This window comes from Saimiri boliviensis, chromosome 12, assembly GCF_048565385.1.
Source record: "Saimiri boliviensis isolate mSaiBol1 chromosome 12, mSaiBol1.pri, whole genome shotgun sequence".
Classification (NCBI taxonomy): Eukaryota; Metazoa; Chordata; class Mammalia; order Primates; family Cebidae; genus Saimiri; species Saimiri boliviensis.
The window spans coordinates 80,692,178-80,717,554 of record NC_133460.1 but is presented as its reverse complement, the minus strand read 5'-3'; the positions used below and the strand labels follow the sequence as shown (position 1 = coordinate 80,717,554).

The window sequence follows — 25,377 nt, the reverse complement described above, 5'->3', positions numbered from 1 at the left end:
AAATCTCCATCACACACAGGGGCATAAGATGAATAAAACAAAATCCCTGCTCTCAAGAAACATATGTTCATTCTGTGAAATACCTAACCAAGGGTCTTCAGAACTTTTAAGGTCATCACAAAGTCTGAGAAACTGTCACAACCCAGAGTTGCCTAAGACCTGAGTGCTAAAGGTAATGTGATATCCTGCATAGAAATCTGGGAGAGAAAAAGGATATTAGGGAAAAACTAAGGAAATCTGAATAAAGCATGGATTTCTGTTAGTAATAATACATCAGTATGGGTTCATTGTGACAAATGTACCATCCCAATATGTTAATAAGAGGGGAGACTGGTTGTGGGATATATGAAGGACTCTCTGTACTGTCTTAGTAATAATTCTGGACATCTAAGCTGTTCTAAAAAGCTTATTTTAAGAAAAAAAGGACAGCCTGGGTAACATGGCAAATCCCCATCTCGACAAAAAATCCTAAAAGTTAGCCAGGCATGTGGTGGTGTGTGCTTATGATCTAGCTACTCAGGAGGCTGAAGTGGGAGAATTGTTTGAGCCCAGGAGGTTGAGGCTACAGTTAGCTGTAATGATGACACTGTACTCTATCCTGGCAGACAGAAGGAAGGTATGTTTAACACAGTTTGGGTATCTGTCCCCACTCAAATCCCATGTTGAAATGTAATCCCCAATGTTGGAGGTGGGGCCTAGTGGGAGGTGTTTGTGTCATGGGGGCAGATCCCTCATGGCTTGGTGCTGTCTTCACGATATTGAGTTCACTTCACATGAGATCTGGTTGTTAAAGTGGGTGGCACCTCTGCCTACCCCCACTTGCTCCCACCATGTGAGATTCCTGCTCCTGCTTACCCTTCTGCCACGAATAAAAGTTTGAGGCCTCCCAGAAGCCAAGCAGATGCCGGTTCCATGCTCCCTGTACAGCCTACAGAAGCATGAGCCAATTAAACCTTTTTTTTTTAAATTGCATTTTAGGTTTTGGGGTATACGTGAAGAACATGCAAGACTGTTGCATAGGTACACACATGGCAGTGTGATTTGCTGCCTTCCTTCCCTTCACCTACATCTGGCATTTCTCCCCATGCTCTCTCTCCCCAACTTCCCACCCCCCACTGTCCCTCCCCTATTTCCCCCCAACAGATCCCAGTGTGTAGTGCTCCCCTCCCTGTGTCCATGTGTTCTCATTGTTCAACAGCCACCTAGGAGTGAGAACATGCATAAACCTCTTTTCTTTATATATTACCCAGTCTCAGGTATTTATAGAATGTGAGAATGGCCTAACACAACATTCTAGTAGGGAGAAACTAGCAAGTAAACGGATAGAAGACAGTGACTCTTACATTTTTAATTACAGGTCTCTTTGAGCAACTGACAAAACTTTTAGAACTGGGGAAATCATTTACATATAAATTGCATATCATGTCAAGACTTCACAGACTTGAGAACTCTTCAATTCAGGATGGTGATGCTTACCTGGGAGGCAGAGGGCGTTACAGGAGGAAAGACAAGAGTGGTAGTCAGGCAAGAATAGGATAGCAGGTGTCCTTCCCATATGACACCTGTTAAATTTCACTCAAAACAAATTCCAACTGCTACACTTTGAGTTGAATTAAATAGCAAATAATTATACTCAGGTGAACAGACCATTCTCACTCACTGTAGACCCTAGGTTCCTTCTCACAGCTTTAACCATTATGTGTCCCTACTTTTGAGATCAAACTTCAGATTCTCTCATGATTGTTGAATAAATTAGAATTTGTAGTTGCTAAAATACTAACAACTGATTTTAAGCTCAAAAGGCAATAATGGTGTCCAATATACTTTTGTGGGCTTTAATGCTCAGTATGGAACACATAATGAACAAATGTTTCATGACACTAAATGGTTATATTCTGTATCTTGATGGCTCTTAGTAAACATAAATCATGATTCCAAGTCTGAATTACATGATGGCATGGTTCAGTAGAGCTGCAAATACACAAGTTTGTATTTAAAACAAAAATACCAAAGCCATTTTACTGAAAACTAGTTTTATTTTAAAATTAAGTGCATAGCACTCATCTAATTCCACTGGCATAGACTTTAGCACCATACTTGCTATTTGCAATTAATGTCATAACACAGATACATTTTGGTTTGCAGTCTATACTTGAGTAGTGTTTATTTAGTGGACTTTGGTAAAGCCCTTCATACATATTAATCTCTTCACAGTACACATTTAATGATGGTCCAGTAATCTCAAAAAAAAAAAAAAAAAAAAGCCTAAAGACTAATCAATAAATTAAACAAAACAAAACCCACACAATGCTCCCCCACCCCCCAAATCTAGCAGTTATGAGTTGTATTTATACTGAAACCTAATGTTTTAAAAATAGTTCTGGTTTTCCAACCATCCCATCCCACCCCGGGTATGCAGCAATAGTAATCAATTATTTTATTCTACCCCCCAAAAAGATTATTAATCCAGTGTTCTTTAGCTTTTTAAAATATAAATTGGGAAAGTGTTATTAATAAACTTTTTTAAAAGGCATACTCTTCTATAACAAGAATGGCATATAAACCAATCAATAAAAGTATTTGACAGACATTAAGTTACCACAGGCACTGGTTGTTGTTTCAAGTTGGGATCTCTATCCCAGTATCTTACATTCATAGCATTATTGAGGTAGTTAAAATACTGAAAACTGGACTCCAGGTTACTGGGTTCTGAATGTGAATGTGAAAGATATATGCTCTTTCGAGCCCACTTTCCCCCAAACAATTCAAGTCTTCTTGATGTAAGAACTACCAAAATCCAATTAGCAGCCTTCTTTAAAAAGTGATGATACTTTCAGAAAACTATTTTCATGCTTAAAAAAACTGCCATGAGTGAGTGTTCTTACCTGAGTGGTTTTTCATTTTATCTACCAGACTAATAAATCCACATCATGCCCTATGTACTCTAAAAATAAGACATTTTCTTTTTAAGGAAAGGACATATCTCCAAGCATTCATGCTGGCAGAAGCCACCCACCCACATTCATCCCCAGGAGCCATCTGGATCAGTCCATCACTGTGTTGAGCCCCTTCGCTTCCTAACAAAGGCCACTGGCTTGATTACTGAGACTCCTGCTGCATACCCATGACATCTTTATAATAGTTTGTCTTCAATGCATATTGTGGCAGCCACATATCTGCCATGCAGATTCCCTTCTATTCAAGTGCTATCTTAAAAAAAAACACAAAAAGACACACCTTACTAATTTTTAAACCAGAAAGCTTCCCTCCACCAAATCTTTCTTCGCCCACAGAAAGGAGCATAATGTATACAGTTTATCAGTTATTACAATGACTTTTTAACTTTTTAAAGTTATTCCTCCAAAATGCTTTACCCCAAAACTGCCCTTGCTGTAATGACCATTATTGCTGTTTGCAGTTAATACCAGTACAGTGAAATGTCCCAGGGCAATTGCAGGGTCAGTCCAATGAAAGTAGCTACTGAAATTTAGTCATCAGTTACCTTTGCCTGCTTAGACTGACTAGCTGGATTCAAAGGTTGCTTAAAAAACCTGCCTTCCACATAACAAAGTGCTGCTCTAGCACAACCTGAGAACTACCCTGGCCACAGTCCCCTCCAAAATAAACCTACAGGACTTTATTCTAGCACTGACCTCTTACAGTTATGCCTTCTCTTGAAATAACTTTTTTTTAAAGAATGTCAATTCTGAGTATAAATCACGGATTGCACTGAGAAATGCAAAACCTATATATGTATTATGAATCACAGGAACTACCACTTCATTCTGAGCTATAATATTATGATCTCATTTGAAAACACACCCTAGCAAGAGTATTTTAACCTATGTTATAAAGGTAGTTCATACTATAACATTCCCAAGGTATGTTGCATTATAGTTAAGTGTTTCCAAGTAGTACAAATTCCCTGAGTTAAATGTGTTTCAATTCTAAAAATTTGAGGTTGATCACTTAGGGAAAAAAAGAAAAATTATGACCATGATTTAAAAATAAGATATCTACTCCACCCTTAATTTTAGTATATAAATCCAGATACCTATACTATTTATGAGAGGAAGTTGTATAGAATCATCTAAAAAATTATTTTTTTAAACTGCAGACTGGTATAGAGTAACAATTCATGAGTTTAAACTTAGTCAAAAATTCATCTGTAGAACAAAAATAAAAAATTGCTGAATAAAAATCTTTTCAAAAATTAATACTGTAACTTTCCTTCATAAAAGACTGTTTGGCAAGTTCATAGATAAGATAAATACTTAGTCTTTGACTCAGAAGCCAACATTAGGCCCAGATGCTACTACAGGTCAAATCTCAAAATGGCAAATTGGAGTCTGTCCAAATTTTCTGTTGAATATTTTTGAAATATTTGGACCATCAGCCAGGACTTGAACATTTTTGTCATACAGGGATTTGTTGTAACAGAATCTGACACACTGTTAATTTGCTTAGTGTGCATTAAAAGGGATATTCAGTCTTCTTGGTGCTGGTACCTGAAGAGTTCTGATGTCACTTAGATCCCTTTCCTTTTGAACAGAAGTTTACAAAACGCTTACCCATAGCTTCATGTCACAAAACAGTCTGGGTCAGTTATCAGCTTCACACATAAATCACCTTTCAAAACATGGAGTAATACAAGGGTAATGTTCACTTATCTGATAACTCCGGTTATAAGAAACACTCAGACAGGGCTTAACTTCTACTGGTATTGCCAGTGACATCCCTGCACCAGTCTGCATGTGCCCAAGGGCCTGAACACTAGTTTGGAAGCCAGCAGGACATGTCTGTAGTGTGTAAGATGAGGTGTGTGTGGTCGATACAATCTGCTGACAGCTTGGTTGTTCTGATGTAGGATGGCGATACTGCAGTGAGGTCTGATGTGCCTGATGGAGATACTGAGGTTGCTGAAAGTGAACTGGCCGTGAGGGCTGGGAGGCTGTCTGGAACATACTTAGTTGTGCTGACTGAGGTCCTGCTTGTCCTCTCTGTTTGTTTGCTTCTTTCACATCATTATCGTGAGCGCTGAAACACAGAGAGAAAGGAAACTATTAAAAATATTACTTGAGAAGAATTTGCAAGAAAGTCATGCCCATCCCCAACTCCTCAACAGCTTCTTCTATGACCTGCCACCACTACCCAAATAGCAGTCACTGTACCATAATTCCAACAGTGAGACCTCACTTGTGTTCTTCTAAAGCTATTTCCCTTGATGTGAACCTTCCTGGTAGCTTTGAAGATTATTTCCAGTTTGGGAGATGTGTCCACAATAAGCCCTTACATGTGGCAGACACTTGTGTAACATTCTGGTGGCCCTCAAAATTCAAAGATGTAGGAATGGGCAAGACTGGCCTGGACTGATCTGAGTTACTGACTTACAGACAGACAAAAGCAGCTCCTTTCCTTATCATGTACCCAGAATCATTCTAGCAATAGCACCTTCTAACTGGTTAATGGCCAAAAGGGACTCTCCTTCCCCAGAGTTCTGCTCATGCACGGGCTTGCTCATGGCAGCAAGTAACTCCTGCCAAAAGCAAATATCCTAGGAACTCTGTGCCCTTCAGAAGTTGTTTTCAAGGCACCTCATACATGAAGAAAACTGTTAATGAGAAATTTAAACACAAGAATAAAAAGGCTTACATCAATAGCCGTTCAATACACTGCATTAAGAAATCCCAAGAGTAAGCAGTAAGACGATGTAATCTCGTAGGCCACGTTGGAGAAAGACGAAGTATTATCCTCGAAGAAGCCACACATGCAGCAGCTACTAAAGAAGGTGCATAATTTAGAAAGGCATAATCTGTGGAGACACCAAAAACGAACTTAAGGAACAGAATACATGAGTCACAAGTGCACAAGTCACTTACTGGTATTCACAACAACCCACCTTGCAAAGATACTTCCAGGAAGTAATCTGCGTATTTGGCCATGTAGAGTTTAGTCTTTTCCAAGCAAATCATTGGCCAGCCGTCATGAAGATCTGTTTCATGTACTGCTTCAGAGAGATAATACTCAATGAAATGGGCAGCTGTTGGAAGGCAGAGGTTCCACTGAAAGGTTTCTAATAATAATAGTTCCATATGTAGCAAATTTTGTTTTGTTAATACTAGATTCATATTAGTCATACAACCCAGGCTGTTGAGCTGCTCCAGCTTAGGCACACTATCTTCTTTTTCTTCAAATTTACCTTTTAAGAAAAGGGAATGGGAGAGGAGAGAAAATGTTAGGCAAGTGATCATTATAAGCCTAGTCAGTAAAATGGGATTTGCTGTCTTACTGCCAGGATCCAAAGATGTACTTACCTTACACAGAAACAATTGTGCCAGAACCCTGTGGTTCTCACATTTGCGTATGTTTTCTTTCCCAGAGCCACCACCCCGAACCTTTCCCCAATCCCCTGAAAAAAAAAAATCCTTGAAATATGTAAACCTTTTGATCTATATTCTAGTACAGGCGTCCCCAAACTTTTTACACAGGGGGCCAGTTCACTGTCCCTCAGACCGTTGGAGGGCTGCCACATACTGGGCTCCTCTCACTGACCACCAATGAAAGAGGTGCCCCTTCCTGAAGTGCGGCGGGGGGCCAGATAAATGGCCTCAGGGGGCCGCAGTTTGGGGACGCCTGTTCTAGTATATAATGGAAATAGTCATGTGCCAATGAAAAAACTAACTCAATCTCATCAGCTGAATCTTCTCAGGAAATTTTTTTTGCAGGAGGGTGGTAGCTGGTAAAATAAATTATCTGATTTTAGACAAGATAGTTTTAACCATTTAGTGTCATAGCTTTATCTGAAATCAAAAATAGTTAAGCTCTAAGTGTTTCATTTTGGCATATTTTCAACATAATCTCAATTTCAGAGAGAGAGAGAGAGACTGGAGGGAAAAACTGGGTGAACAATTAACAAAAGCACTATCATTCCACAAAAACCCCCATCCTCACCACTTCTAAATTCAAAACAAAAATCTAGTTAAGTCTGTTAAAGAAAAAAGGGACATGGGGAAATACTTTATATGTGCTTTTAAACTCCCTTATTGAAAGCAGAATAGAAGTAAAGATAGTATCATGGCTGAACTTTATTCAAAGTGATTAATTTCTTTTCTGGAAATACTCATCTGTAAGGTTTCAACTATGCACAGCTGAAGAATAAGATTCTATTTCCAGCCCCAGAATAATGTTTCTATAGATTATGTACTGTCTTACACATTACTTTCCAAACAAGCATTTTACTGTGTATATAAAGCCTTCATTTTAGAAAGTATTTCTACAACTGATGGCTAGAGAACATTTACAAACTATTAAGTACTATTATGATTTTCCAGATGCAGCAACAGAACCAGAGTTGTCATGATGTCAACATGTGGTCTAGTTTAGATTTAAGATTTAAAACTGTCCCTTTGTACTATAATTATTATAGATTTATCAGAATAGTTTTACACCCATACTTGTTCAAAATCATTTGAATGTCACGAAAGCAACAAATACTACTATATAAAAATTATTTTAATATATTTCAATATATTTTCATTTCCTTAGAAATTTTATAATTATTTAAAAACATTTTTTTTTTGAGACAGAGTCTTGCTCTGTCACCAGGCTGGAGTGCAGTGGTGCAATCTTGGCTCACTGCAACCTCTGCCTCCTGGGTTCAAACGCTTCTCCTGTCTCAGCTTCCCGAGTAGCTGGGACTACAGGCATGCACCACCATGCCTGGCTAATTTTTTTGTATTTTTAGTAGAGGCAGGGTTTCACCATATTGGCTAGGATGGTCTCAATCTCTTGACCTCATGATCTGCCTGCCTCGGCCTCCCAAAGTGCTGGGATTACAGGCGTGAGCCACCGTACCTGGCCTAAAATCATTTTTTTAAAGAAGTACCAGAAAGACTACCAAATCAGGAGAAGCCAGAAGAGTTTCTCTGTGATGTTTCTCTTCTAGAGGAGATGGGTTTGCACCACAAGTTAAAGTTGCTACACTGAGCCCAGACGCTCAGTGTACAGGCAGTGGTGTTGGGGCCAGTGGGGGTTTGCTCCTGTTGGTTTGCTTTGGAGTTAGAGGGGAAAATGCTGCTGACTGCCTTGGTCTTTGCTTAGGGAGTGGAACTGGGATAAAAGGCATTTGTCTCATATGCCAGGAGATTCTAAGATCATGTGTTATGAAGAACCTAAGCCCAAAGAAGCAGGAATGATGGCAGAGAGGTGAACTTCCTTAAATCTGAACCATTCTCACTAAATATTGCTGCAGGTAGAAGCTGATCCAAAACTTATATAATTAAGATTTTAACAATCTAGATAGCTATTCTTAATTCAAATCACATAAAGTTATCAATTTCACAAGCTTTCCAATAGCAAATACTTAGTAAAGTTGAAAGCACTAAAGTGGTCTGTATGACATAGTTATCCAGCATCTTGTCTGAAAAAAGAAGAGGAAAATATATTCTTAGTATGAAGCAAAATTCTTCAGAAGGACAATGACCCAGGAATTTAGTTCAGTCCTTCTGGATGAATCATTACAGCTTTCAAACACCGTGCTGGTTGTGTAGCAACAGCAATACTGGCAGAATACTTCAAAGTACTACTGTAGAAATTAATGAGTTTATTTATACCATGCTTAAAGTTCCTTTGAAGAAATTAGTAAATCATAATTCAAGGAGCAAGAAGGTTCATATTATTTCCCTGAAATTTTTAACACAGGAAAAAAAATTGTATATGACTGATCTCATTGCTCAAAAACCAAGGTAGTGAGGGTGGCCAATCCACTTAAGGTCAAATAAGTTAAAGCAAACCAAAAATCAAAGCCAAAAGGAAGATTTATGTTTGAATTCCCAAATTAGCCCTTCTAGACCAGAACTGACAGATTTCTATATTATTATGCATCTATGGGATGTTTACATTTATAAAATATTTGGCTACCACAAGTGTAAAACACTTTGCGTATTGATCTTGCAAAGTTAAGAATAATCTACGTTCTGAATAAATACCCATACTTGGGGTTTTAATTCAGGGTTCAATTTTTGGAACTTTTTCATTATGTATAGTGATATAAATATTCAGATACATGGATATTAAAAGATTTCAGAACGTGTGATAACATCAATGAGTACCTACATATCTTTTTTTTTTTTTTTTTTTTTTTTGAGACTCTGTCACCCAGACTGGAGTGCAGTGGCACGATCTCAGCTCACTACAACCCTCCACCTTTCCAGGTTCATGAGATTCTTCTGCCCCAGCCTCCTAAGTACTGGGATTACAGGCGCTGACCACCACGCCCAGCTAATTTTTTGTATTTTTAGTAGAGACGGGGTTTTGCCATGTTGGCCAGGCTGGTCTCAATCTCCTGACCTCAAATGATCCACCCGTCTCGGCCTCCCAAAGTGCTGGGATTACAGGCATGAGCCACCAAGCCCAGCCCCTGCATTCATATCTATAGTTTTTGTTGTGCTGACTGCTACGTGTATGTGCATTTTAAGTTTACTTATCCACAATACCACACACAGATTACAAAGATCAGTTTCTTAAATTGAAAGGAAATACCAGAAGCCATGTGATTATATTGATAAAGGCCCCAAACAGGAAATAAGGGCACAGGAAATTCATATCTGCTTCCCAGAAAATAAAGAATTAGAGGCCACAGAAACAAAAACACTGAATTGTCTTTCCTTTATAGGATATGTTCAGATCAGCCATGGAAACCAATACATTTTCAAAACCAGCAATGAATGGTAGGTATGTGGTAGAGAAGATTTATATACTGAATAGGGCACGGATCAGATGTCACTGGGTGCTCTGCCAACTCACATTCTATTTTTTGTTACTAAGTAGGGGGGAAAAAATCATCCTTAACATGTATGAAGAATTATCACAAATTTATAAGGCAAATCTAATATAAAAATGGGCAAAGAAAAAGGCCATTCATAGAAAAAAATTCTAAGCTCACTAAAAATTGAGATGTAAATTAAAACAACTGTGAGATAACAGATCAGTAAAAAGCTTTGCTAACCCAGTATTGGTCAGCAAGGGGAAACAAGCACTTGTTACAAATTGTTACTACTCAAAGCCTCTGTCTCACTTTTCACTTCATCTTGACTCCAAGATCATTTCTTAGTTATGTAAGATCTTGAGCAAATTATGAGAAATCGTATCTCTAAGATTACTTCCACATGCTCCATAAATGTAATGCTGGTCACAGAAGCCAAGGGAAGCCAGGGCATACATGTGAAAGAGTTGGAATAGGAGAACTTCCCTGGACAAATTCAGGACAAGATTGGAATAGGTCAAAACATTTAGGGTAATGGAGGCAGACTAAAGTAAACAAAGCAACTTGTGGGGGAATTAATTATTACCATGCTAATGTTTTTGTTTCCATTTCCTACATGCTTTTAAACATATTACCCCACACTTGATCCTCAGAACTACTTAGTAAGGTGTCTTTATTTCCATCTTATATAGAACAACCTGATATTCAAAGGTTGTTGAAATTCATTCTGCTGATGAGAGATTCCAACCCAGGGAATCCATCACTATGGTCATTGCTCCAAAACACTACATATAGCTCTCCAGAGATAATCTGTAGGCCCCTTCTTCTTCTAATAGTGTAACATAAGCATTTGCTTCTAGGACTTACAAGGTGTGCTCCATCTTCGGCCAAACCACCTATAGCTTCCCAGTATAATGAACTCCACAAATTTTAAACAGGAATCAGACACTGAAAATAGGTTATCAGTTTCTAAGACTCCTAAGTGCGGCTGGGCACGATGGTTTACACCTGTAATCCCAGCACTTCAGAAGGCAGAGGTGGACGGATCACGAGGTCAGGAGATTGAGACCATCCTGGCTGACATAGTGAAACTTCGTCTCTAATAGAAAAAATTCGCTGGGTATGGTGGCACATGTCTGTAATTCCAGCTATTCAGGAGGCTGAGACAGGAGAATCGCTTGAACCTGGGAGGCAGAGGTTGCAGTAAGCTAAGATGGCACCACTGCACTTCCAGCCTGGCTAACAGAGCGAGGCTCCGTCTCAGAAAAAAAAAAAAAAAAAAAAAAATTCCTAAGCTCTTCTGCTGTAAAGTTATGGACTGGAGTTGGGGGGCAAGGGTAGAGGCTGCTGCCTACAAAGCACCAGCCTCTTCAATTCCTGACCCTGGTGTGAACTGATAGCTCAAACTGTTTTGAACAACTTGCTAGTTGGGAGGAGCAGAGATCCTGAAGAATATCTCATATACATTCCCACTCTCCAATGCAAAGGAAGAATGTAAAAGCAATCCTCTCCCCAAGGAAAGGGAAATCAAGAGTCAGCCGAAAAAGGAGGGAGGCATCCAGTTCTTTCAGTAATAGGTGATAATTCATATTTGAACTCTAGCAAATACAGATCGTAATGTCTAATTACTGGAAAATGAGTCACAAATAACTACATCTTACAACTCATATTAATCCAAATAGTTCAATACAATAAATTGTTCATGACTCTAAATAGAAATATATAATTTAAAAATAAGAACAACTGAAAACTCCATTCCAGCCAACCTAAGATAGTACACAAAGGTGACCCTCCACTTGGCCCACACTATACTTTAAGAATCTAGGCATAGAGCAGGTGGGACGTAGTAGTGTTAAAAAGACAGTGATGGCCATAGCAGGCAACACAGTTACTTTCCATTAGTGATACCAAGTTTTTAAAAGAACCTAACTTGCATGTGTGATTTCCAATGACACGCTACTATAAACTGATTCTATAATAAACCAACATTCTGTACAGTAAGAAAAAGCCATTTTGTGGACTCTCACACATCTAAACTGTCAAGTGTGAGCTTTTCCAATCTTATACAAACTATTAAACCCTAAAGGGCTTAACAGCCAGTGATGAAACATAGTATTACACACGATTACTTACGAGCATGAAACTTTAATTCGAGGCTAAATTAAACGTTAAACGTACCAGCATTACCTCTCCAGCTCCTGAGGTGGGGGTGAGTGGTGAGTGAGGTATCTGAATTTTAGAGAACAAAAGATTAAACGGAAAATGTAGATATTCAGGAAGTAAATGGTATTCTAAGAATTTTGCTCAATGTGCATGGGGATTAGACTAGAAAGGTGGCTGGGTCCAGATGAAAGATTCTAAACACTACATTAAGCAGTTTCTACCTTAACATATAGGCAGTGGGAAGTCATGCTTTAGCTGTGCTTTATTTACATTCAGCCTGGTTCTACAATGGATCTGAAATAACTTATGAAAGGATATTCCAGGGGACAAAATAAGTAGCTGAGGTCATCAGAGCAAAGGAAGAAAAAGGGTCAGAAAATAAAATCTGAGAAGAGATTAGTACCAGAAATGATACTACAAAGGACTACGTTTGGTTTTAGATTTATAAGCAGCCAAGCACAGAGGTGCTAAAGAACTCTGGTGGCATGGATATAGGCGGAATGTTACTTATTTGATCCCAGTCATATTTGACCCCAAAACCTCAAGTGGGAGTTACAGGTGAAGGTTATCAATGTATCTACATACTACTTTAAATTTCTATTATAATGACATGGATGCACATTACTGATTTAACTTCAATATCAAATACAATCTTTCTCCCTCAAGTGGGAGTTAAAGGTGAAGGTTATCAATATATCTACATACTACTTTAAATTTCTATTGTAATGACATGGATAATATAGAAACTACAATATTGATTCAACTTCCAAATCAAATACAATCTTCCACATCACTAAAAGGAAAAAAAACACAATTTCAATTTCTTTACTTGCCCTTCAAAGAGAGTACCAATAAGCAACAAAATGGGATATAGAAAGATGAAAAGAGAAAGAGGGGCCAAAAGGTCCACCAGTAAATTCTGTACTGAGTAAAAAATATGGTTGTATCAGATTGTATCTTGGAACCTACTACATGGTTGGCCCAATGCATAAGCAAAAGTTTTCACATTTGTAGTAGGTGCACATTAAATTTGAGTTCATTAAGCCAACTCTTCATGTGCCAGGAGAAAGTACTCTAATATAAGAGTATGGTGCCTGTAAGACAGTTTCTCAACTTTAGCGCCACTGATGTTTTGTTATGGGCAACTGTCCTGTACACTACAGGATGTTAGGAGCATCCCAGGCCTCTATGTACTAGATGCTAAAAAAGTATCCCCTACTCTACTGCCAGGTGACAACCAAAATGTCTCTACACATTGCCAAGTGTTCCCTGTGGGACAAAATTGCTCCTGGTTTAGAATAATTGCTTTAAGACAGTGGTTCTCAACTGGAAATGTACATCAAAATCACCTTTGGGACTTTTTTAAAAAGTTAAAAAATACCCAGAACCCATTATGTAGATTTTGTTTTAGTAGATGTGGGGTGGCCTAGGATGTAGAGTTTAGTCACAAGTTTTGAACAAGCTCCAAGGTCATTTTTCAATATCTGGTTAAGAATTATTGCACTGAGAAGAACTTTTAACATAAGGTTCCTGATACTAGTGACTGGAATGAAAGGGATTTGATGATATTTCATCGAGTTTTACATAAATTTATTTTCTTATAGAAACAACAGAAATTTCTAGTCATATAACTCAGATTCATACTTACTTGCTAGAAGCAGGCAGGAAAGCGCAACTAAGTGCAGCTGCTGGATAGAGATGTCATAGCGGTCCATAAACAGGTCCAGTAAATAGACAGCAAGATGGCGGGCAGAAGGGCAGAGTGTGAAGCGATTGCTCACAATGGCAATCAAGTCAGCAAAATACCGTCTGAGACTTAATTGAGGGGACTGGCCTTTGTAGGAGGGCAACTTCAGCTCCTAAGTCAAAAGGAACAACATTTAGTCTGACCTATCTGTAGACGTATCCCCACTATGCAATGACTTAACATTGTTTTTCCAATATATTAGTATTACAAGTGCCTAAAACATACTTTTCTTGACTTGAATACAAAAATGAAAAAGTGAAAGGGTAATGAATGGCATTTAAAATGAAAATTTTCTCCTTATTCTTAACCACCTCTGATGTGAACAATTATAGATGTTCTTGTTTCTTGCTTTCTAGAATGGTTATATTCTAGAAAGATTTTTAGTAAGGGAATCCTGTTTTCCCTACCAAGTATTTTCAGAAAAACATCCCTGCCAAAAAACCAACCACATACTACACACACACACACCCCCTTTTGGTTAGAAGGTAATAGGTAAGTGGATATGCTGCATACTGTATTATACTTGCAGTAGTGTATAAACCAGTATTAGTATTTCTAATTTTGTTTCCCTTTGAACAGTTTTATGATCTGTCTCCTTTGCCATCATCCTCTCATACACCTAAAATCACTGTTCAATCTCACAACTATATCAACTTGTTTTTTAAAAACTGGAAAAATTCTATACTATTAAAATATTTCCAGAACATAAAGATGGAAAGCTTCCAAATTCATTTTATAAAATCAGCATAATACTGATACTAAACCCAACAGGTATCACAATAGAAGGAAGTAAAAGGGATATGGTAACATAAGCAGAACTCCCCTTGCCTTGCAAGAGGGAGAGAGAGAGAGAGAGAGGGAAATGGGACTTTAACAAAATTAAAAACTTTTATCAAAAGATGCTATCAACAGAGTAAAAAGTCAACCCATGGAATGGATGGAAACAGTTATATCTGCTAAGGAGCAAATATCTAGATTATACGGAACTTACACAACTGGCCACCAACAAAAAACTTGATTATAAAAATGGGCAAAGAACTTGAATAGACATTTCTCCAAACAAGATATACAAATGCCCAACATGCAAATATCATAAAACATGAAAAAAATGTTTGTTCAGCATCACTAATTATAGGAGATGCAAATCAAAACCACTAAGAGCACTTCATACCTATCTGGATTGCTATTATTAAAAAACAACAACAACAACAACAAATCACAAGTGTTAACTTGAAGATGGAGAAATTGGAACCCTTGTGTATTACTGGTGGGAATGTAAAACGATGTAGTTGTTTCAGATAACAATATGACAATCCCTCAATAAATTAAACATAGAATTACCACATGATCCAGTAATTCCACTTTTCCTACTTGAGTAAAATTCCACTTCACTCAAAAGAACTGAAAGCAGGGACTTGAGAGATTTGTACACACATATTCATAATAGGATTACTCACAATAACCAAAAGGTAGAAACAATACAAATGCCCACCAGAGATGAATGCATAAACAAAATGTGGTATATACATGGAGTATTATTCAGCCTTAGTAAGAAAATTCTGACAATATCCTACATGGATGAACCCTGAAGACAGCATGCTAAATGAAAACAGTCACAAAAGAACATTTATTATATGGTTCCACTTAATGAGGTACCTAGAATCATCATACTTATAGGGACAGAAAGTAGAATAGTGGTTATCAAGAGAGGCTAGAGGGTAGCAAATTGGAGAGTATTGTACAGAGTTTCAGTTTGGGAAGATGAAAAAGTTCTAAACATAGATAGTGGTGACGACAATGCAAATGTACCTAATGTCACAGAACTATACACTTAAAAATGGTCAGAATGATGAATATCAAAAATTACATGTACTCCAAAAGTATGCACATGTATTTTGATACATCTTTGTATCAAATGATACATCTATTATGTATCAAAAACTTTTTTAAAAATTCAGAGTTACAGGTTACTCTCCTTGCTATTCATGCAGAAAGGCAGCATCAGTATCACCTAGGAACTTACTACAAATGCAGGCTATCTCAGGCACCATCCATACCTAGTGAATCAAAACCTGCATTTTGCCAAGATCTCTGCATTATTCCTATGTGCATTAAAATCTGAGGGAAAAAAAATGGTCAGAATGGTAAGTTTTATGTTATGACATGCTGGCAAGGTTGTAGAGAAAAAGGAACGCTTTCACACTGTTGGTGGGAGTGTAAACTAGTTCAACCATTGTGGAACACAGTGGTGATTTCTCAAAGACCTAGAGGCATAAATACCCTTTGACATAGCAATCCCATTACTGAGTATACAACCAAAGGAATATAAGTCATTCTATTATAAAGACACATGCATGTGTATGTTCACTGAAGCACTATCCACAAGAGCAAAGACATGGAATCAACCTAAATGCCCATCAATGATAGACTGGATAAAGAAAATGTGGTAAATATAGACCACAGAATACTGTGCGGCCATAAAAAGGAACAAGATCACCTCCTTTGCGGATATGGATGGAGCTGGAGGCCATTATCCTTAGTAAATTAAGGCTGGAAAAGAAAAACAAATACTGCATGTTCTCACAAGTGGGAGCTAAATGATGAGAATACATAGTGGGGAGAACAACACACACTGGGGTCTGTCAGAGGGTGGGGGTGGGAGGAGGCAGAGGATCAGGAAAAATAGCTAGTGGATGCTGGGATTAATACCTGGGTGATGGGATGATCTGTGCAGCAAACCGCCATGGCACATGTTTACCTATGTAACAAACCTGCACATCCTGCAAATGTACCCCTGAACTTAAAAGCTGGGGAAAAAAGTTTTGTTACATACATTTTACAATAAACAAAAAATGGAAGTTACATATTCACCTATATATTCACCTAATATTCACCTTAATATTACCCAAGACAAATGGAGAGTAGTCAATGTAATTTAGTAATGTAGCCAAAGAAAACATCATCAATTGTAGAACATCCCAGGAATGCAAAAATGATTGAATATTAGAAAAGCTCTAAGACATGGCCGGGCGCGGTGGCTCAAGCCTGTAATCCCAGCACTTTGGGAGGCTGAGGCGGGTGGATCACGAGGTTGAGAGATTGAGACCATCCTGGTCAACATGGTGAAACCCCGTCTCTACCAAAAATACAAAAAATTAGCTGGGCATGGTGGCACGTGCCTGTAATCTCAGCTACTCAGGAGGCTGAGGCAGGAGAATTGCTTGAACCCAGGAGGCGGAGGTTGCAGTGAGCCGAGATCGCGCCATTGCACTCCAGCCTGGGTAACAAGAGCAAAAATCCATCTCAAAAAAAAAAAAAAAGAAAGAAAGAAAAGCTCTAAGACACATAAAAAATCCATACATAAATATACACCATCATCCTGTCAAAATGGCATCTTAAGGCAACCCTGGGAGAAATAAGAACAGATGTACACTTCTTTGATGAAGGAGACAGGTAGGTAAAAAGATGTCAAATATGAGAGCCAGCATCTCACTTGGAGGTAAAACAACAGAAAGATTACCATTTCAGTGTCTACCATTAGAGTATTATTTAACATTATTTTGTGAGTATTCAATCCAAATAGAAAAAAGAGAAAGCAGAATTACGGAAAGGAAGAATCAAAGGCCATTTTCAGGAACACAATTATTTTCAGATGGTAGACTGCATATCCAGAAAAAACAAAAAAATCGAGAAAAAGATTAGTAAGAATTGAGTAAGATTCCCAATTATAAAATTAAAAGTTAATAGCTTTTCTGTATACTAACCAGTTAGAAGATTTCATATTCAGTAACTATAAAAATGAAAACCAATATGCCAGCACTGTATGAAGATAACACTAAAATTCTGATGCAATATGGAAGACATACATCCATGGAAGGACTTTTTTCTTGGATAGGAGGATCTATAATAACAACAGCATTTCACATCAGGAGAGAATAGATGCATTTAATATTTCTGTCACATATGGACAAATCTGATAAATTGAGGGTGGAATAAGAACAAGGTGCAGGACACTGAATATATATTATGACTTCTGTATCAACAACAAAAATATTTTACTTGAAGATATACTAATTTATGGGGTATCAGGAAAAAAAAAAGCAGTAACCATAGACGGCCAAATAAGCCTTAAAATGAAGGCTCATTTTAAACCTTCCTCCACTATCTGGATTTTTTTTAACCATGTGTATACATCACTTAAAATTTTTTAAAACTAAAAATATATATATCAACAGGGGTTACTTAGATGAGAGGCCAATGGGCCAATTAATGTTTTACATTTTTGTGTGAGTGAGAAATGCCTAAACAAATACTACCGAGGAAATAATATTTTTTTTTTTTTTTTGAGACAGTCTCCTTCCATAGCTCAGGCAGGAGTGCAGGGGTGCCATCCTGGCTCACTGCACACTCTGCCTCCCAGGTTTAAGCAGTCCAACCACCTCAACCTCCAAGTAGCTGGGACTATAGGCACTCACTGCCACGCCCAGTTAGTTTTTGTAGAGACAGGGTCTTGCTGTGTTGCCCAGGCTGATCTCAAACTCCTAGACTCAAGTGATCCACCTGCTTCCCATACTGTTGGGATTACAGGTGTGAGCCACCACTCCTGGCCAAAAAAAAAAAAAAATTGTTTCCAAATAAAGGGAAGATGCTGATTTCTCACGTAGCACCTAGGATTTTTCTTTTCTCCTTAACTCTTTTTCAGATCTTTACAATGGTGTAAATGAGCTGCAACTTTACTTTTGCTGCCATGATGTAACATTTATTGAGCATCTCTCATGTAGCAGATACTATACTAACCCAGGGATAAAAGCTGGAAAAAGTCGCAAGCCTATCTCTAGCAGGTGAATCAAATACAGAGATTACCACACAATATAGTAATCACAGGTTATTACGGCAACAACTAGGAAGAAAATTTAACTTAGCTCAGGGAATAGGGAATTGGGGGGAAAAGGCAACCAAGGCAGGTTTTCCAGAAAAGTGGCCCGAATGTGGTCTTAAAGACATCCTGGGAAACACCTGGAAAACACTGATGGCCTTAACTTTCTTAATGTTTCCAGAAAAGTGGCCTGAACATAGTCTTAAAAGACTCCCTGGAAAACAATGATGGACTTTCTTAAAGTTTCTCACAAAGCTAGAATTGTTCCCATTTGTCATTAAGGCTCCTAAAAACACTTTCCCAAACAGCCTATGACACTAATTATACACAACTAAATAAGAAGAAAGGAGACAAAAGGGAGTAAGGGGACAGCTACTTTGTAGGGGCTTTTTTTGAGGGGGTGGATAGTTGGCATGAGGATTTCCATTCATTGTCATTTTCACTGTTCCTAAGACACAATGCTAGTCACACCAAATATTTCTCCACAAACCTTGGGTCTAAACACAGAACACCTTCCACAGTATCTCAATGGCAACTGCCCAAAGGAAAAACCTAAATGTGGATGCTCTAAATTAGAAATAAGATTAGACTACGAAGGCAAGGATCATGTTTGTCTTGTTCAGTTATTGCTCTAACAACTGGAATATCATGTATGTTATAAATAATCAACATGTTGAAGAAATAAACAGATGACTATCCAACTGAATCATCAATTAATAGCCTGGAATTACCATGTCTTTTCTATGAGAAAAGTCCATTTTAAATTTCCTTCAGTGTATTAGGTCTCTCCAGTTCCACAAGTTTAAGTTTTACTGACTAATATAAATTCTTTATAAAGTGTTACCAGTAAGAACCATGGTTTGCATAATGCTTAAATATAAAGACAACCCAGGGCAGTAGGCCATAGGTGGCCCAAGAAAACTTTCAATGGCATTCCTTCAGACCCTGTGTTACCTTGTCCTCTGATAGTCTATAAGCAACTTGAGCGTGGAGTTGGGTGTTATGCCTTGGATGCTCCAGAAATTAATGCACAAAAGCCTTCAACAAATCTAAATCTTAAAAAAACAAAACTCATGTCCAACCTCAGCTGACAAAATTCAGATAATCACTCATGAATTAAAATGATCTACACATAAAATAAAATGATTGAAAGCTATGAAAATCACCAAGAAAAATCTTTTAAGTTTCATGTCAATTAAAAAATGTACTCTTGGCCAGGGAAAGTGGCTGCTGTCTCTAATCCCAGCACTTTGGGAGGCCAAGGCAGGCAGATAACCTGAGGTCAGGTGAAACTCCGACTCAAAAAAAAAAAAAAAAGGTACTCTTAACATCAACTAATTAATGTCGCCACATACCAGAGGGATAAAGAGGCTGACATTTATGTACAACTATTATGTATCAATCTTTTTAAAAAAGAAAACATTTCAAATTGAAAGATGACATCTACCAAAGAAAAAAAGATCAAAAGTGTATCTGGACAATTTTCCAAGTAAAGAACCTGAAACTCTTTCTTAACACTCCAAAGATCCCATTAGTTAGAATTTTTATGTGGACCATCTCCTAGGGGACTGAATGTATTTTAGTCAATCTAAGAAATTGAATGTTATAATTAGTAAGTAGCATTTAGAAATCTCAGGCCTAAAAAAGGGTAACAATTTAAGTCAGAATTAGGTTTTCCAATCTACTTGGCTTTGTCAGAAACTCAGGATAAAAGTTATCATTCCAGGATCTCAACCCCAAGAGTCAGAATCCTTTTTATTAAAAGAGTCAGCTGTTTTGCTTCTTTCTCAATTTTCTACATTTAACAAATGGCTTTCTTTATCCAAGGTGAAACTGAGTTGAGCTATACATGATTTTGGATCTGGTCTCTCTTTTGGTTATCAGAGTCAGAAATGTCTCAATAATCTGCCTTACCACATGCAGAATAAAATCGTTACTTAATAGCAACAATACACAGACTTTGCTTTGTGTTTGAAAAGTCCCCCCCCTCCAGTATCTATTAAGTATATTAGGTCTACTTTCTGCCTTTATCAGCAGGAAGGAGCAGCCAACTCCCTCCACCTTAGGGGAACAGCCCAAATCTTGAGGGGTAAGAGATAAGACGTTATCACGTAGTGCTTACTATATTGCAAGAGCAGTTTCTAAGCACATGTACAGTACTAACTTAAATTTCACAATCGCCAGAATCATAAAGCACACTCTTATTATTCCTCATTTTACAGATGAGGAAATTAAGAAACAAATTTAACTCGTCCAAAGTCTTACAGCAATTTATGTACAAAAGCGACTTAAACTGGCTGCATGCAAGGGCAACTCTCGAACAAAGAGGGCTGTTCTGCCCAACAAAAATTCACTGTATGTATCTTTTAAAATACAAGATCAAATTCATGATCCACCCGGAAATCAGAATATCAGAAAGCCCCTTTTCACCTTTCCTAGCCCGACTACCACCTCCCTCCTCATTCAAGTTGCAGGTTCTTCTGATATATCCCAGGGAAGGAGCCAAGAAGTTAATTAAGCCTGAGCAAATGAGCAAACTCGCCTTTTCTGGCCCGGAAGGTGAGGAGTAAAGAACCTGACTAGACTTTCTAGGGGAGTCGAGATTCAGAGATTCAGAACAACTGGCGCGAGACACCGAAGGACAAGGCAGGCCGGGCCTCGGAGTTACCTTGTAGCGAAGCGCTTGGTGAATGTCGGCGGCCAGCTGTCCTCGCCACCACTGCCCCTCCAGCTCCATGGGACCCAGCGGCGCGCCCGGCCCGACGCGGCACCTCGAGTCTGTAAGACACACCCCAGGCGCGGTCACTGCCGGCTCTCCCCGCGACCCTCCGCGCCCGCGCCCCCGGGGGCGTGACCTCAGGCCATCCGGCGTGGCCGCTCGTCTTCACCTGACTCCTCCTCAGCCCAGTCCCGACCCGAGCCTGTTCCCCAGCGCCACGCGCGAGGCCGGGTCTGCCCCCTCAGGAGGAGCCGAAGGACTTGGAGACTCTGCCCGACTGCGTGTTGGACAAAAGGGGGTCCCCTCGGGCCCCGAGTTGCGACAGCGGGGAGCCGGGCGCGAGCTCGAGACGAGCTGCGGAAGGCCGGGCTGGGGCTCCCTGCGTGCGGGGCTGGAGCCCTCCCGCCCGCCCTGAGGGGTGCGGAGAGGTGACACGGTCACAGCCCCGCTGAGGGGAAGCGCTCCCACGGAGAAGCCCGGGGGTGAGCGTCTGCCCGGCCGGGAGTCTCCGCGCAGACATCAGGCGCCTGCTTCTCCCCGGGACGCCCGAGAAACGCACGATTCCGCGCGGCCTCGGGCGAACAAAAGGCCGGGCCAGCCAGGCTCCGCGCCTCGCCCCGGGAGGGTCCGCTGCCTCACGCCTAGCCCAGGCCTGCCGGGCTGCCCGGCCCCACGCTGGCTCCCTTACCCGGAACCGCGGCCCTCACAGCCCCAGCCCCGCCGGCGTGATAGGGACGCCGGTCCCGCTCATGCTGCGGACAGCCGGCCGCTAAGCGCCGACCTCAGCTCGGGCCCAGCGCCTGGACGCTCGCGCCGCCCATTGTTAAAGGACCGGCAGGCGGCTCTGCGTACAAAGCCAGCGCGGGGGCACTTGAGGCCCCGCCGCTGCCAATCTCGTCTCGCGATACAGTGGGGTCACCCTGAGCCGTCCAATCGGCGGCCGGGCCGACCCAGGTGCTTCGCCCGGTGGCGGCGCGGCAGCTCCTTCCTGGGCCGGGTCAGCATCCCGGGCTGCGCGGCTTGGCGGGGCGCTTCGGTTGCGGGGGCGCTCGGCCGTCACCACCTGCGAAGCCGGCCTGTACTCGTGCTGTGGTCGGCAGAGAGCGCTGGAGAAACTGTAACGTGGATCACTGCAGCCAATCGTCAGGCCACTCACCTGCTGGGAACCTTCGATGGCTCCTAGGTGCCCGCGGAGTAAAGTTCCGACGCCTCCGTTTGGCGTTTAAAAGTCTTCACAGCATGTATTCGGTTTGCCTTACTTCACATTGCACGAGCGCCTTCCGTCCCAGGGGCTGCTCCGTGGATCAGGCTCTCCAAATGTGCTCTAGCTGTTTCTGCAGCCCCTGAAGCCCCCCCCCCCGCCTTTTTTTTTCTGTGAAATTCTGCTGTCTTAAGTTTCACCTCACACTCCACCTTTCTTCTAGAAATCTAATCAATCTCTCCCCCTTATTTTCCTTGCTGTAGGGATTCCCAAGAGCTTTGAATGAGATTTAAGATTACTTCTAGTAACCTTGCTTGCCAGACCCATGGTGGATGTAATTAACCATCTGTGCTCGTAAATCAGGAAACTGAAAAACTGTGAAAACACTCCGACCTCAATTGAGGTGATATGGGGGGCTGAAATGTGATTAGAGGAAACCCAATCAATTGTACTTTAACCTCTTTAGTGGACTATCACAAAAGAAGTGGATGGTAACCACACAACAGTGAGACTGTTCACTTTTCTGAGACTGTAGATCAATCGCTTAATAGTGAAACGTGACTATTTTTAAAACTTCACTCCTTTTATTTGGAATCCTTTGTCCAAAAAGATACATGATAAAGAATTACTACAAAGTGATAAATAAATGTTATGCGATTCTGGGTGACATCTTCATCCGTTTGAAGATATCAGCAGAAGTGTATATAACCCATAGCCTATCCATAGACGATGCCTGTATCCAGGAGAGCAGGGCTTCAGGAACCAAAGGCAAGAAAAGGGAAACTCAGAAGTCAAAGTTGGCAGATCCCAGCCTAGCCCGACATAGTCCAGGGAGAAGGCTGCCCTGACCTGTTGCAGTTGCAGGGGTCCTCTAGAGAGAAGGTAGACACATTAAACTAAAAGCTTTATGCCATTTTTAATGACATTTAAATAGTATCTACCTTCTTGGGTTCCATTTCATGACTATTAAACAACTTTATAATAATAATTTGGCCTCTACATGACTTAACTGTCCAGGGCCATTTAAGAACACTTTCAGAAAATGGGTCACAGACTAATCACTAGTATAAGAAGTAGACTGTATTTATGGTTTCTACTTTGAAGATATTGTTCAGTGGGATATATTTGTTCAGAAATCATTATTATCTTCTGGATTTGCCTTGTGATGAGAAGGCTTCAATGTTCATTTCCTTTTATGAATTAATGTTCATTTTATAAACATACATATATTTTGCCCTAGTGTGTCTTAGATGGCAAATCCTTAAAATGCAAAGTTCAGGTTTATTATGATTTCCTTAATTCCTTTAGAGCAACGTGGACACAATTAGGGTATTTACTTCTAAATAAAGTCTCTGCTCTCATGGAGTTTATATTCCACCAGGAAGAGAGATATAATGAACAATAACAACAACAGAATAGCATATGATGACAAGTGATGTGAAGAAAAACAGAAAAAAAGGCTAGAAAGTGACCATGGGTGGGCCGAGCATGGTGGCTCACACCTGTAATCCCAGCACTTTGGGAGGCCGAGGTGGGCAGATTACCTAAGGTTGGGAGTTTGAGACCAGCCTGGCCAAAATGGTGAAACCCTGTCTCTACTAAAAATTCCAAAATTAGGTGTGGTGGTGGGCGCCTGTAATCCCAGCTACTCGGGAGGCTAAGGCAGAAGAATTGCTTGAGCCTGGGAGGCGGAGGTTGCAGGCATCCCTGATCGCACCACGCACTCCAGCCTGGGCAACAGAGCCAGACTCTGTCTCAAAAAAAAAAGAAAAGGAAGAAAGAAAGAAAGTGACTATGAGTGGACTTTGTTTCATGAAAAAGTGAGGCAAGCAAAGGCCTGAGGGCAGTGAGGGAGTAGGCACATATCAGGTGGCTGAGCATTCCAGGCAGAGGGAATGGTACATGCAAAGGCTCTAAGGTGAAGGCATGTTTGGAATGAAAATGGAGGCCACTGTATGCCACTGTATGTCTGGAGTGAAGAGGAGATAGGGAAGACACTCCAAGTCAAGGAAGCAGTGATCAGCAATGGTATGAAAGAATGGAAGTAAAAAAGGCAGGACATTCATGTCAAGAGCAGAATAGGGAAACTGCAGAGTCCGTTGTGACTGCAGCATAAGGCATTGGTAGACTTGACAAGAGTTGAGGTGGGACCAGATTTTCTTGAGAGCTTCTGTAACTCATGGAACTTTAGGCATTGGAAAAGCACTGATTTTTAATTGTTTAAGTTTTTTGAATGAATGCATGAAAAACGGTAGACGATTTCAAGCCACAGAAGACTGTATACAGTGTCTAGCAAGTCTCTTTCCCTTCCCTGGTCCCAGTTTTTCCCAGAAGTGACACCATTACTCTTTTCTTTTGTGCCCTTCCAGGGATATCCACGTATTTATAACCATGCATAAATTATATATATCTCCCTTGCCTCATTTTGTGTACAAATGGTAGTATGTTACAGGTTCTGTTGTGTACCTAGATTTTGTCATACAGAATATTCCAGCAAGCATTCCATAACAGGACATCAAGAATTCCTTTTAATGGCACCATCATATTCTACTGGATGCAAAGGCCTGGGAGCCAAAAGCCCTGGGCTCTGGTTCTTAGTTCTTGATTTGTTGCTATTTGTAGTATTCAACTCATTGCAACTACTATTCATATCTACCATCTCTCAGTTGGACTTGTACAATAGTCTCAACTGGTCTTTTTGCAACTACTCCTGTCCTTCTTCAGAATATTCATCACTTACCAGTTGGATTGATCATAAAAAGGTAAATCACATGTTATCAGCTTGATATTAAAAGAGTTCCTAAATCACTTTTCTAAACTGTTTTAGCATGTTGAAGAATGTTAAGGATAGTTTTTAAGTCTGCTTTATAAAAAATTGGTGCCAGGATATGTAGATATTCGTAGTCTG

At 40.1% G+C, this 25,377-nt stretch overlaps 1 protein-coding gene across 2 annotated transcripts; it reads right to left on the bottom strand.

The window, feature by feature from the left end:
- Nucleotides 1–1,178: 1,178 nt before the first annotated feature.
- On the bottom strand, nucleotides 1,179–22,094 carry CCNJ (cyclin J). 2 transcript variants are annotated; one of them, XM_010333236.3, is made up of 6 exons: nucleotides 21,957–22,094; nucleotides 21,218–21,327; nucleotides 13,575–13,785; nucleotides 5,900–6,199; nucleotides 5,653–5,776; nucleotides 1,179–5,037 (listed from the first exon to the last, which is right to left on the bottom strand). In XM_010333236.3, exons 2-6 carry the CDS (start codon nucleotides 21,284–21,286, stop codon nucleotides 4,626–4,628), a joined length of 1,116 nt encoding a protein of 371 aa, XP_010331538.1. In that variant the 5' UTR covers nucleotides 21,287–21,327; nucleotides 21,957–22,094; the 3' UTR covers nucleotides 1,179–4,625. The 2 variants fall into 2 exon arrangements, with proteins under 2 accessions (XP_010331538.1, XP_003922407.1); XM_003922358.4 differs by having other exon boundaries at nucleotides 1,180–5,037; nucleotides 5,653–5,812.
- Between the last annotated feature and the right edge of the window lie 3,283 nt (nucleotides 22,095–25,377).

What these genes read in the sequence shown, in the direction of transcription:
- CCNJ (XM_003922358.4), bottom strand. Translation starts at nt 21,286, where the DNA reads ATGGAGCTGGAGGGGCAGTGGTGGCGAGGACAGCTGGCCGCCGACATT. An exon ending in TTCCTGCCTGCTTCTAGCAA is followed by an intron (nt 6,200 to 13,574) that starts GTAAGTATGAAT and finishes TTTTCTTAAAAG; the next exon opens with GTAAATTTGAAGAAAAAGAA. An exon ending in TGTATTGAACGGCTATTGAT is followed by an intron (nt 5,038 to 5,652) that starts GTAAGCCTTTTT and finishes TCTGTGTTTCAG; the next exon opens with CGCTCACGATAATGATGTGA.